This window comes from Drosophila melanogaster, chromosome 2R, assembly GCF_000001215.4.
Source record: "Drosophila melanogaster chromosome 2R".
In the NCBI taxonomy this organism is placed as follows: domain Eukaryota; kingdom Metazoa; phylum Arthropoda; class Insecta; order Diptera; family Drosophilidae; genus Drosophila; species Drosophila melanogaster.
In genome coordinates this window covers 19054903-19068076 of record NT_033778.4, presented here as the reverse complement: position 1 = coordinate 19068076, position 13174 = coordinate 19054903, and the positions used below count along the sequence as shown (strand labels likewise).

Sequence of the window (13174 nt, the reverse complement as noted above, 5' to 3'; positions counted from 1 at the left end):
AAACTACTTTCACAACTCCTTAAACTTTTAGTGTGCATGTTGTTTCGCATATTAACGAAGTCGGTTTTTCTTTATTTTCTAGACAAAATTAGATATTGCAGCCAACAAATTATTTAACATTTTATTATTTATGTTATATATCTTTTAATTGAATGAATAATTATATTTCTTTGACAAGCTCTTTGTCACATTCAAGTAGCCGCTCATTATTGATTGTGAGTAAAATGTTTTCCCTTAATTATCTTTTTTATTATATACTTCAAATACTTTTGGATTAATACATTATTTTCATAATATAACGAGCTTGGTAACTGCAAGCTGCGCTGCATTTTATTCCGATAAATTAAACACTGGCATGAAATTAGTTTTCATCTCATTAAACATATAATTTGCATGCCCACAACAATTACTATGTCAGCTTTGTACATTTTTAAGTTAGGTCACTTGAACGCGTAACAAAAATAATGTTTCGTAAATCCCACCCTGCATTTTTTGTTTATATACATATTTTCTTTTATTTACTTTCAACTACTTACGTATATTTAAAAGTTTTTTTTTTATCGCGCTGAAATCAATTTTTCTCTATTCTCTGGTATTTTTTGTGAATTTTTCGCTGCTTTTGCTGGCATTGGCATTAATTGAAAATGCCGCCAAAACTTTGTTAGCACCAAGCTCATGCTTCACACGCGCGCTGATAAGAGCGTTTAAAGTTGGCCAACACAAACACACACACAGGCACCACCATCCAACGCCGCACACGGACACTGATTACTGATACTGATTGGGCCTACACACACACACACACAGGGCCAAAATGGGCAGAAGTGGCAAACGCGAGTCAGTCGCTTGGCCAGTGAGCTGATGCCATTGCCAAGATGCGAATGTACGTCCAGTTGCGCGCTGTGCCATCGACAAACTGATGATAAACGAAAACTTTTTATCAGCAGCAAGCGTCCTGCGACGCGACGTCAGCAGGAGCGCCCGAACATGTTGTTTTGGTTCGTTCGTATAAGAGTTGCATATACGAGTTCGATGCAAACTGCTATGCTTTAAACGAAAGTAAAAGAGAAGCAGTTTGGGTTTGCTCTCTTTTATTTTCGCTAAATGCGCGCTCTTATATTTTTGTTGTTGGGATAGGCTCAGCTGCCAACCGATGTTTTTTATATGTTTGATTTTTAGTTTAGAAAGAAACTGAATCTAGCGCAAAACAAAATTTTACACACTTAATTGGTAATAAACTATTGTGTTTTTAAAGTAAATGTGTTTAATGTAATAAATGTTTAATTATGAGAATACTGAAGATAGTTTAGGCTAATAATTACAACCAATTTTTAATTTAAAATTTACCCTGAGAACTAATTTCTGATGTTATTCTTTAATCTGTTATAAAATTTAAATTTTCCTGCAAAATTCGTACACATGTTCGCTACAAATCCATGTGACATATGTTGGAAATAAATCCAAACTATAAACTACAGAATAACACAATCAGCGAGCCAAATTTCAGCCCTAATTGCTGGCACAAATAAAAAAGTAGTCAGAATAAATAAACTGAAATTGTCTATTTGGTTAAATGAATTGCCCGCAAGCTAGTGCATTTTAAATACCCACTGTCTAATTAAGTTCAACGCCACTCACAGACTTTGGCACTGAATTTCACTTCCGTTTTCGGTTACTCTGCTCTCCAGTTTTTCCTCCCGCTTTTCCCGTGAACTAATGGCCAATAACTTATTCATAATTATGCATTTCCCATTTTTGCTTTTATCTTTTGCTTCGTTTATTTGGCATTTCCTAGCTCTTCACCACCCACTGTGCTGGTGCCAAAATATTCAAGGCGAGAAGGAAAAATAGTTTTTATTTTTTCGTGACCGTGCTCCCTGTTCGCCGTTGATGATTAATCAATTATGGCCAAGCTGTCAGAATCGCAAACAGAAGTTGCAAAATAGAAACATGAGAAACAAAAAAAAAAAAAAAAAACAACAATAAAAACCGAAAATGTAATCAAAATTTCAGCGCTGGCAGATCCAATAATAAATCGAGGGCCAAAGCAAATAATGAATTTATTTGCCGCTTTTCATGTGTTCAATATCTGCTTTTGCCCAACCGATTTCACGCCGGATCATTGGCCATTAAAAAGGCTTTGACATGAATGAAAAGAGACGGCATGCTGGGCGAAAAAAAAAAAACGAAATGAAAGAGATGTTGATGGAGCCTGACCATTGAAAAATGCATAATCACCTGCCTCGAGGCCAAAGAGTAGGTTGCGAAAATTTAATTTGTTGTAATTTGCAGCTCCCGACGACGACGATGGCAACGGAAAAGCTGTGCGGAAAATATGCACGGCACAAAACGGTGGCTGGCCATCTTTATGAGTGACAAATTAAAATGCACTTAGCGCACACCTAAAATAAAAGCGAAAAAATGGCTAAAAAGTTGTCAGCCAACTTTCTCAATCTGCCTGCGGTCAGCCCGCAGGTCTAAGGAACATGATTATAATAAACGGAGTGGGCAACATGACGTAACTTACGTTGCAACTTGACATATTATCTTATTGAGTTAAGCAAGAATTGGGAAGAACAGACAGATTTTCTCCTTTATAACGAAGGAGCGGCGAGAAAGTCCGTGGCGACAATCTCTTAATCTCTATTAATGGGGGAAAAAACACCTGCGAGTTAGTTCAGAAGGTCCGAGGCAAATGGCACAACCACTTTGAACCATAAAATCTCATTGTGTGAATATTAATAATAATCATTTCTAATAAACAATAAAGATTCCACTTATCTGCAGCTTTAAGACATCTCTACTTTGTTCGCATTTAAATGTTCTGCCATTGTCCACTGCCAGCCACTGAAATTGAGTTGCCAATGAGGAGGGGGTAAGTAAGCCAGTCGATGGCATTATTGTCTCCAGAGTTTCAGCTGGGTACAGTAAATAATGCTTAGGAGTTGGCCAAGCCACATTGATGATCCTTGTTTATGCATGCAAATCGTGAGTGTTTTGCTCAATTCAAATTGCCGAGCTTAGCCATCAACTATGATTTGTTCAATAAGCATTCGTTGGGTAGAACTTGTTGGTAGCTTGTGTACCTTGTAGGCATTGGCCACTGTGCATCGTAATTGCCCTGGAAAATTGAATTTCCACGGAGACAGCGTCGGCTTGACAACAACACTGTGGTCATCTGGCAGTACCCCGTCCACTCCCAGCCTCTGCCTTCTATACTGGCATTAGGATTAATCAGCAGACTTGACATTTAATTGTTGCTCTCACTGGGCGACCAAGAAAAGGGGGCAATGGGGGTCAGTTGAGTGCCGCCAGGCTGGCTAGTTCATCATTTGCCGACTTTATGGGCGGGGCCAGATTAACTTTATGGGTAAGCCGACTACTTGAAAATGGCTTGACACTAGTTATACCCGTTACTCGTAGAGTAAAAGGGTTTGTAATAGTTTTCGACCATAGATATACTTGACCAGACGTCTTGAGCAGTTCGGGAACTCAACTATAGAATTCACTCTTGTTCTTTCTTTCTCTATCATTTTTTCACAGTGTCCTTGTGTGTTTTCCCAAAGTGGCTGGGAATTTGGCATAGACCTTTAAATGCATTTTGTGTACGCATGTTAATTGCATGGGATTGGGGCAACGACAGCAGCCCGCAGCAACATCTTTCAATTTGTCTTTTACAATGTGATTTATATGCTAACAGGGAGTGGTCAATTTGTTATAGTGGCAGTTCGAGTTGCTGCCTCAAGTTGAAGGCATTTTTTGTGTGTGTGTATGCTGCTGGTTGGATTTGTTTGTCTTTTTGCTTTTTTCGTAAGCATTTTTTTTTTGTGCCGTTTGCAATGGCAGGAGTGTTGGTTCGACTGCTGTGTGTACATGCAAATGACTTGTCAGCTGACAATGGCAACAAGCAAAATTGCTGACCATGTAGCAGAGTGTAGGTGCGGATGATAGTGTCTCTGTGGGAGCTGTGTGTATCTTGCCAAACCAAAAATTTGCACATAAACTATCCCTGACAGCAAAGTTTTGCACTTGTAAAACTTGCACGCAACAAGAAGGAGGCGCACATACACAACTTTTCTCTGTTTTTGCGGTTTTACTTGCAAGTGCGTTGAAATAAATTTGACTTAGGAAACGAGCAAACAATAGCAACAACACGACCCAATTACACACACCACAGCACCAACGGCACTTTAAAGGATACATCTACGGTGCACCTCACCAGCCTCAACCACCTCATTCCCTTTTAGCCATAACTTTAGACAACGCCTCGTCGACTCGCTGTTGTTGACAATTTAAATAGAGTTTTCTTGCATTTAAGCCGCTTTGATGTATGCTCTCACTTGTACGCGCCGTTGTTTATTTGTTTATTGATTTTCACAGCGTTTTCATTGCGAAACGTCTGCATTCTGCATCGCTCGGCATTTTATCGACAATCCTTCGTCAAGCGAAATAATCAACATTTTTTCACCCATTTTTCCTGCCAGTTGGCTTTGTATCCTTTCGTCCATGTGTTTTTTTTTTGCGGTGTGCGTGCGGTTGGTATGCAATTGAAGGTGACACTGAAATTTGCATAATTCTGTTGTCACATGTCGCATACGCCATGTATGATAGCCGCAAAAGGCAATAGGGCGAAAATAAAATAACCGCCTTTTTGAGCCGCACTGCAAAGTTCAACGTTTGACTTTAACGTAAAGCCAAGTGGTTAATAAGTTGATTAATTTATTTTTAATGAATTGAGTGAGGTAATGTATATTAACAATGTGTACACAATTGCAGGGTGTTTGAAAAATAACACTACCTACAACACACATATTTACGTTAATAATAGGTTCTTCAGAAATATATAAAACAACAAAAACTACTGCGTAACTAAGCAACACTAACCATATTTAAAAGATGTTAAAATTGATTTAAAAAATCAATTTACACAAACAACAATCTGTACACCAATTTAACATACTTAATTTCAATAAAAACAATTTTAAATGTATTTCACTTGCATTCAAATTTAAGTATTACCAAACTGATTTTACCTAACAGCAATTGCTGTATTTATTAGCATACAAATTATGGTTATCGAATTACCATTAAACCACTTTAAAAACGCCAAACCAGTTAAGTAAAACACTTTTCGTTTAAAATTGATAATGCCAGAGTGAGCTTAAAAGCAGCAAAACTGATTTTGCAATTTATATTCAGCAATTTATTTGCTGGTTATTTGCGAAAAGTTTTCCCTTAGTTGTCCAAAAAATGTTTATATATATTACTGAGCAGATTCCTGATACTTGGGCCATGACTTTAACGGCATTTTAAAGGCACCATTGCCATTCATTTGATATTTGCTGACTCAACAGTTCAATTGAATTTTATGTTGTTGCCTGTCGCCTTTTGACTATGAAATCTAGATTACAACTTTTGGCAACAACTTGTGGCTAACGTAATTACAAGCTTCCAAATGACAACCATAACATTAACAACAAAGGCACCGAAAGACCGACAGCCAGACAGAGCGAGTGACTGACAGAAGAGTCCTGGCAATGTCCTGGCAACGCTCGTCTTTGTCATCCTCATAATGAAGCCATAAATTTCAAAAGCAAAGAGATTAGCGAAAGTGGTCGCCGCCTGCCTTTCTCGAAATTTATATTTATATTTATATTTATATTTGTATTGTACGCAACTTAAAGCTATTTACGCAGATGTCAACTTAAAGCGAAAATGGCATTGGTGACGAAAGTGTGGCAAAAGTTAATGCACTTGCAGTGCTGACAGGACCTTGGAGTTGAGTGGAATGCGGAATGGCTGATGCAAGCATTTATTATTTACACTTGTAAATAAATATATATGTGTGCGAGGGTCTATGTTGGAGGGGGCCTGGTCACTTAGCAGCGGGAATTGCACATACATTCGCATTTACACTCCAGTTAACACCCCAGGGACATTGGCAGTGCCACCACAGAGAGAGAAATAATGTTTGCCTTACTTTTATATCTATAACAAATATAAGATATTTTTTGAGTGTACTAGAAATTATTATATAAATGTTAAATTCCTAGAAATAAGCAAGTACGTCCTTTAATTATTATATTTTTATGTCTGTTAACGTATGAAACACTATAAATATTTAATTAAATAATTAAATCTTTATACCACTCTCCAAATATAATTATTGTGCAATCTTATTCCATTCTTTCTATTTTTCCAAATGTATCTTGAAGTCGAAGGAGCTACGCAATTTTACGAATGCTGCGTTGCACTTTTCCGCTTGGCACATGTAGATGTACTGCTGGCATCTAGTGCAGTTTATATAGATTATATACGTGGATTTGTGAAGCAAATTTGTATTTATGCTGATGGCCAGGCACCCATGACACTCGCTATTTCAATGGCTTGCCTTTCCCTGGTGTTCCCAGTCCTGAAGCCTGAATTCTGATTCTCGATTCCTGACTCCCGGCACATTATGTGCCCCATTTAATGTCTATGTATGTGCAGCCAGTACACTTGCACATACTATGGCACACACTTACACGCCCAGTGAACGTCAAGTGGCAATTTACATTAGTTTTATTGTATACGAAATTAGCAGCATTTAGCAGTGGCAGCCGGCAAAACTTTTGCCTTTCGGCTCCGTTCGCTATGTCCCACCCCTACACCCATACACACACACACATGTATTGCTATAAATGGAGGATATATTCTCATCCGCAGTCAAGGGTTTGTATGTTAGATTTGTTTGCTCGTTTGGCTGCACTGTCGCACTCGGCATATCAATTTTCCCGCTCATCCACCTCTCCCCTCAGGACATTTCAAGGTAGGAAATCGATTTTGTTAATGAAAACGAAGGAGAACTTCAAGGAGAAGGCCACCCAGGGGATCGGGTGTCGATTGGAGCGTAAGTTTGATATTTGTTACGGGCGGAACAATGGCCATTCTGCTCGATGATGGCATTCCCGAAGGATTATATTGCAACTTTCGAGCTTGATTTTTTATATTCTTCCGCTGAACATAGTTATTATGATGTGTATTTAGTTTTTATTGTCTGTTTTTTGTATACAAAGTAAAAATGGTCTCGCCACTCCTTACATATGCAAGAAATATAAACATCTTCCAGTTGAAGCAACAAAAAATAAAAAAAAGAATGCGGAAAAACAAGTAACCTAAAATTTTTAAGAAACATTGTGACAGCTGCCCGTTTCAGGTTCACACTAGATGGCACTCGTTCACCAAAACGACATCATCTTCGACCACGTCGCCATTACGATTGGCATGGTGCTCATGGTGAATGGGACAGCTGACGATGAGCTCCTCCTTGGGTTCCATCTTCTGTGCCTCCTTCTTGGCCTTCTTCGTTAGTGCCTTATCCTTGATGCCCTTCTTTTTTTCCATCTCCAGCTCCAATTCTAGGTGATCGCCCAGCAGGTGATCGATGACATCGGGATTGTTGCGCAAAGCCAGATCCATGGCGCCATCAAGGAATTGATAGAGGGGTGAACTAACGTGACGCTGTGGCTCCTTTGGTGGTTCCAGCAAGAGATTTCCCTCGAAATTGGGCTGCAACAGCTGTTGCAGCATGTAGAGCATCGGTGGCACAGCCGGCGAGGATTTATGCTTGCGATGGTGCTTCAGTGGTGCTGCATTATGAAGTCCGCGTGGAGTGTTCTCGGCTGCATTCAGCAGTAGCACTCCGGCCAATTCCGGTGGCAGAACTTCCGGACCGTAGTTCAGCTCCTGCTGCACACTCTCAATCATCATGTTGGGCGCCAGCAGCTCGAACTCCTTTATCTCGTGCTTGCCATCTGGCGAAACCAGCTTGTTGTAGTACACGTAGGGATTGGAATTGGGATTGGGATTGGGATTAAGATTGGGATTAGGGTTGGGTGGCAATGAGGTGGCCATAGCAGCAGCTTCCACCGCTGGGCGACGCTTGTGGTGCAATTGTCGTGGCTGCAGACTGTCGTCCATCAGGCTACCCAAACGCCTCTTGGGACGGCGCAGTCCCAGCAGATCCTCCACTAGCTGAAATTTTCCGGCATCCGGAGGCGAGGATGTGGATGCCACAGCAGCAAGTGATGATGATAATGCGGTGGTGGTTGTGGAGCTAGTGGTTTTTCCACGAACTCCCATACTGCGCACCGGTCCAGCAGTAATCTTCTGCTCCGGAGATGTGGCGGCTTCAGTCATGTTAGCGGTGGTAATGGTACTATTGGCCAACACGGTGGCTTTTCCGCTCAGTGAAGCAGTATTGTCCATTGTAGTGGTTTCATTATAATCACTTGCAGTATCGCCTTGAGAACGCTTCATGCGCAGACAATCGCCGTACATCGGCCGCATCAACATGAGGACACCTTAAGCAAAACAATGGATGCGTTTGAAATACACGCAATTAATTATAAATAATTGCATGCTAGATGGTACTGAAAACTAACGTATACTTACACCCAAGGATCAGCAAGTAGTTCATCTTGTATTGCATGATAGGCAGCGCTGTGGAAGACAGTTGAGTTGAAAAAGTGAAAAGTGACCACAAATATTCTCAGAGTTGAATATTTATTGTAGATTTTTTTCCACCAGAATAGTTACAATTTGAACTTACTTTATTTGATTGGAGTGGGTTCTAGGTGTGCTCGGCACAAAGTTTGTACTGAAAATAATTCGAAATGCTTCCTGCCTCATGGCGAGGCTTTGACAGACAGCTGGGGACCTGGTAAAAGGTTACTGAGAGTACGAAAAAAAAAATCGAATTTCAATATTTTTCTGATGGGGATTTTCCACACACACTCACTTCCATTTGTGGCGACCTTTTCAAGTGCTGCAAATGGCAGCAATGGTACAAAAACAAAAAAAAAAGTAACAAAACACAACCGCGCACACCAAAAAAGTTTGTTTCGTGGGCCGCAAACAAAAGCAAACAGTGGAAAAAGTTTAGCTTATAAATTTCCAATCAATTTTTCGTGCAAAAATCAAGCGACCTCACACTCACACACAGGCACAAGCTCAAGTGTTCATACACGTAGTGTGTGCCTGCGTGTGAGTAGCTATTACTTGATTAATAAATATTAGCAGCAAAAATTGGAAAATTCTCAGCGAAGCGTAAAAGTGCAAACACCCAAACGGAAATGCGATACATTTGCGAAATGGCAGGAGCATTTTCCAAAACATCGATGCTTCTCTACGCACACAAGCACGCACACAGCACTACTCACCTACTCCATGTAACTTTTGATATAAAAGGTATATAAGAATTATCGAAGATATGAAATATAGGTTATGAATCTGCATGGATTGACTTATTGACTTAAACTATAATTTCCCATTTGTTCAAAATGTAACAACTATATCTTCTTTTGTGTTATATATCAAATGAATTTTGGTTACTTTCAAAAGGGTATTTCTTTCTCGATTCCCGTTTTTTTAGCCTAAAACTTGAACTTGTTTCTGCCGCCTTCGTCTTTAGGCATTAATAATGTAAAGTGCGTGCGTCAAATGTGAATTCCTTGCTGCCAACGCACGCGATTTCATAAACTGGCGACATTTTCAACAAACAATTCTCATCGCCGTCTTCGATGTGCTTGTGTGTGTGTGTGTGTGTGCGCCCTTCGAGGCGACTTGGCGCTCAGGTGGATTTTGGGGTGCAGGAGGCGGTAAACCAAGGGACCCCGAGGAGCAGGCACTTTTCCTTATCAGCTTAAATGTAAATGCCAAACGAGTGCACTGAAGGCGGGGAGGGGGGTCGAAAGGGGGCGTGGCTGAGCAGCAGCTGTTGCTGCATTGGGGATTTGCACATTTATACTCGCATATTGTAGCCCCACTCCTCGAAAACCCCGTTTTTCCGGTCCATCCTGCTGTCTCGTTTTCATCTTCTCGTTTTTTATCTGCCAAAGTTGATTTTTCGAGTGTATTGAATAAAAGTCGATTTTCCCCTTCTGGATTTGTGCGCGTTCGACAAGCGGCTTAAATGCGTACAGTTAATACATATCCTTTTTGCATATGTCTGCGTGTCTGGGGCTTATAAGCCAGTGTGTAAGTGGGTGTGCGTGCTCTTGCTTTGATGTGTGAGTCCGTTAAGGTCGTGGCTTATTAGGGGTCCGAAACCTTTGCCGCAGTGCATCAACGCGGCGGGATTTGCACGCAGACACTGCAAAAAGGCTCCCAAGACGATCCACTATAATTGGTAGCGAAAATCACGCATCCGCCGTGTGGGTCAAGTGGTGCTAGGGGAACTGGTCTAGCAATTGCTTTGATCTCGGGCGGAAAATCGGTGAGTGCGACTTTTATTAAATGTTTCCCTTTCGATTTGTTTCGGCGGAAAAGACTCCGGCTTTGTAAACTTTCATTAGTTGCCTCGTTAATATTCCAATTGTTGACACACAAAGGCGAAAGGTGGTGGAGGGGATGGCTGGCTTAACCTGTGTATAAAGGAATTTAATTAATAACGTCCTTCGTCCTTTTGCGTGTGCAGCGCGGCGTAAACTTAATTAAATGCGCAAGTGGCAAGTAGCAAGTAGCTGGGGCCACAGTGGCAAATGACAAGTGGAGATGCAGGACCAGCAGACGCAACTGGAGAAGCTCAGGTGCAAAGGTTGAAGGTAACACCTGGCCCGGCTAGAAGTAAGAAAAAAAAACGTTAAGGAAACCCTCCTGCCCCACATGTCAAAAGTTTTATTGGCGCAAACGCTACTTTTATGGCTACTGTTAATAGTGAAAAATGGTGCAACAAAAGCCAGAATGATGGCAGATGCTTAGACAAAACCAGATGGAAATGGCAAACGGGGGGAGCGGCAAGTTCATCGAGTTGGTCATAAAACAACGAGTTGTGGCTCAGTGACTTTAACGCGCTTCCATCTTTACGAGTTTGGTGCGCCGGGTTTATAACCTGTAACTGGGGGCAAAGTTTATTAAGTTTATGCCAAGTGCATCAAATATGCAAAACCGCTATAGTTGATCATCTTGGATGCTCGATGGATTTGACTTCGAGTCTGACGGAGATGTCTTTTAGCATAATCGCTGGTTATTGCTATAAAACCGGTTGGCAATCATTCTATGCTGATTTTATGATAATCACAATTTCAGCTGTGATCTATTAAAGGTGCTTTCTTCTGTGAGTTAAGTTGGATATATTTTTCTAATGGGAAAAAATCGTTAAAGTAAATAGTCTTCTTGTTTTTGCATTTAATAATGCCATATAATTCTGTTTACATAGGTTTTAAAATATATCATGCCTTTTCCTTCTTAGCTTTATGAAAGTGTGACATATTTTTCTGCGTGTCAAAGAGTTTGAAAAGTGATTTGCAGCCAAACTATAAAATGCACTGGCATTTCGGACTGTTTTTAGTGCAGAAGCTTGACTGACGACCGTAAGAAGTTACGCCCATTCCACGCATTCTAAATCAATTTCAGTCGAACGCCTTTCGCCTGGCATTGATTTATGGCCCAAATCCAAACGTCGTCTAAGTGGAAAAGCCGAACCGAAAAGAGGCGCAACTTTACCGAATTATATTTCAATTTTGGCAGCGAAAATGAAACAGAAACAGAGCCATACCGAGTCCACAAAAGTGGGGCGTGGCTGGGGAAAAGATGTTAAGAACTTTTTGACAATTGACTTAAAAAGTTTCCTCAAGCTGGCAGAAATTGACTGCCTTTTGTATACAAATAGGCCGAAATCACCAAGCCCACACACACACACACACACACACATATGGACAGGGCAAACGGAAAAGCTGGAGAAAATGGTGCCGCGTCCATGAAGCGGAAGTAAACACATAAAACGGAAATGAAAATTCAATTATTTCGTTACGATTGTTCAACTTTTTGTTGTTGTTGTTTTCAGTGTGCATCTGTGTGTGTGTGTGTGTATGTGTGTTTTGTGCTCTCATTTCGTGTGGCAGGCAGAGGCCAAAAAAAGTTTAACATTAAGTTAACGTGCAACTCGCTTCGTGGGTCAGCATATGCAACTTTAGCTCTTTTTGGGCAAATTCAATTTTAGCTGCCACTTTTTTGGGGCATGTGTATGTGTGTGTGTGTGTCTGCACCGAAACGAAAGGGCCGCACATTTAAATGCGATTTTTAACAGTCGCTTCACGCACAATTAGCCTCTCGAATCGATTTTCACTTAAAGCGTTTTCCCAGCTTCACTTAGCGATCCCAAATGCAGTTAGCACGCTAGACGATGTTCGATAAAGAATTTCTTTTCCCAGGCCTTTTGGTTGCAGTGGCCTTGGTGGTAGTATTACAAACACGCAGCAGATTGCAACAGGATTTGCAGGATATGCGATGGCGTCTGACGATACACGCTCTCACCGTTCGAGATACGTTTGGGAATCCAGTGCAACTCGATACATTCGCCGGCCATGTGTTGCTTATCGTCAACATTGCCTCCAAGTAAGAATGATCCACAGAAAGTTCTTAATAACTTGGCCCACCCTTTACTTCAGATGCGGACTTACTTTATCTCAGTACAACGGTTTGCGCTATTTACTCGAGGAATATGAAGACCAGGGCTTGAGAATTTTAAACTTTCCCTGTAACCAGTTTGGGGGTCAAATGCCCGAGTCCGATGGCCAGGAAATGTTGGATCACCTGCGCAGGGAGGGAGCCAACATAGGACACCTCTTTGCCAAGATAGATGTAAAGGGAGCTCAGGCAGATCCGCTGTACAAGCTCCTAACGCGCCACCAGCATGATATCGAATGGAATTTTGTCAAGTTTCTGGTGGATCGAAAGGGAAACATCCACAAGAGATATGGCGCCGAACTGGAACCAGTTGCCCTGACCGATGACATAGAGCTGCTGCTCGGCAGATGAGTCCGAATAAATAACGCAACATACGCGTTTCTGCCCACTGGCTTCCATAACTGCGACAACTGTGACGCCTTATCATTGGGGATTACTGTTTCTGATGTTGGCATCACATGCCAAGCGATTTCTTTCTGACGGTCTTACCTGGTTTCGCCTGTCACCTTCCCGCTGACTTCTGTCAGTTGCAAATGGCCAGCGTGGAAAGGAGCGTGGAGAAGGTGATAGTGTTTGCTGGAGTGCTGACCTTTTGCTCTGCTGCACTTGTCACTCTGCTTTATCAAATTGCAGTTAACGTTGCAGCTTGGCGCACGTCACGTCAACCATCCGCCCCGTGTGACACAATCGAGTGGCGGTGCGGGGGCATTGAATGCCATTCGACCTC

General features: G+C 41.4%; 3 protein-coding genes across 6 annotated transcripts in view; 1 reads left to right on the top strand and 2 right to left on the bottom strand.

Moving 5' to 3' along the window:
* Positions 1-922, bottom strand: part of 5-HT1A (5-hydroxytryptamine (serotonin) receptor 1A) — a 54804-nt gene extending 53882 nt beyond the window's left edge. For both annotated transcript variants that reach the window (NM_001369983.1, NM_166322.2), the window contains exon 1: positions 537-922. The gene's annotated coding sequence lies outside the window, so the exon portion shown is untranslated. The remainder of the gene's footprint in view (positions 1-536) is intronic.
* Positions 923-7011: 6089 nt separating this feature from the next.
* Positions 7012-8656, bottom strand: CG15109 (uncharacterized protein). Of its 3 annotated transcripts, none has more exons than NM_001014534.2 (3): positions 8591-8656; positions 8424-8481; positions 7012-8342 (listed from the first exon to the last, which is right to left on the bottom strand). In NM_001014534.2, the coding sequence occupies exon 3, from the start codon at positions 8332-8334 to the stop codon at positions 7198-7200; it is 1137 nt and encodes a 378-aa protein (NP_001014534.1). In that variant the 5' UTR covers positions 8335-8342; positions 8424-8481; positions 8591-8656; the 3' UTR covers positions 7012-7197. The 3 variants fall into 3 exon arrangements, with proteins under 3 accessions (NP_001014534.1, NP_611394.3, NP_725847.1); NM_137550.3 differs by having other exon boundaries at positions 8434-8481; NM_166320.2 differs by having other exon boundaries at positions 7012-8481.
* Positions 8657-12152: 3496 nt separating this feature from the next.
* Positions 12153-12846, top strand: Gpxl (Glutathione peroxidase-like). The gene is made up of 2 exons (NM_137549.2): positions 12153-12375; positions 12429-12846. Exons 1-2 carry the CDS (start codon positions 12164-12166, stop codon positions 12796-12798), a joined length of 582 nt encoding a protein of 193 aa, NP_611393.2. The 5' UTR covers positions 12153-12163; the 3' UTR covers positions 12799-12846.
* Positions 12847-13174: the final 328 nt, after the last annotated feature.

Coding starts and splice junctions, on each gene's coding strand:
- CG15109 (NM_137550.3), bottom strand. CDS start 8,458: ATGAACTACTTGCTGATCCTTGGGT. Junction 8,343..8,433: donor CTACTTGCTGATCCTTGGGT/GTAAGTATACGT, acceptor GTTTTGCTTAAG/GTGTCCTCATGTTGATGCGG.
- Gpxl (NM_137549.2), top strand. CDS start 12,164: ATGTTCGATAAAGAATTTCTTTTCCCAGGCCTTTTGGTTGCAGTGGCC. Junction 12,376..12,428: donor ATCGTCAACATTGCCTCCAA/GTAAGAATGATC, acceptor CCTTTACTTCAG/ATGCGGACTTACTTTATCTC.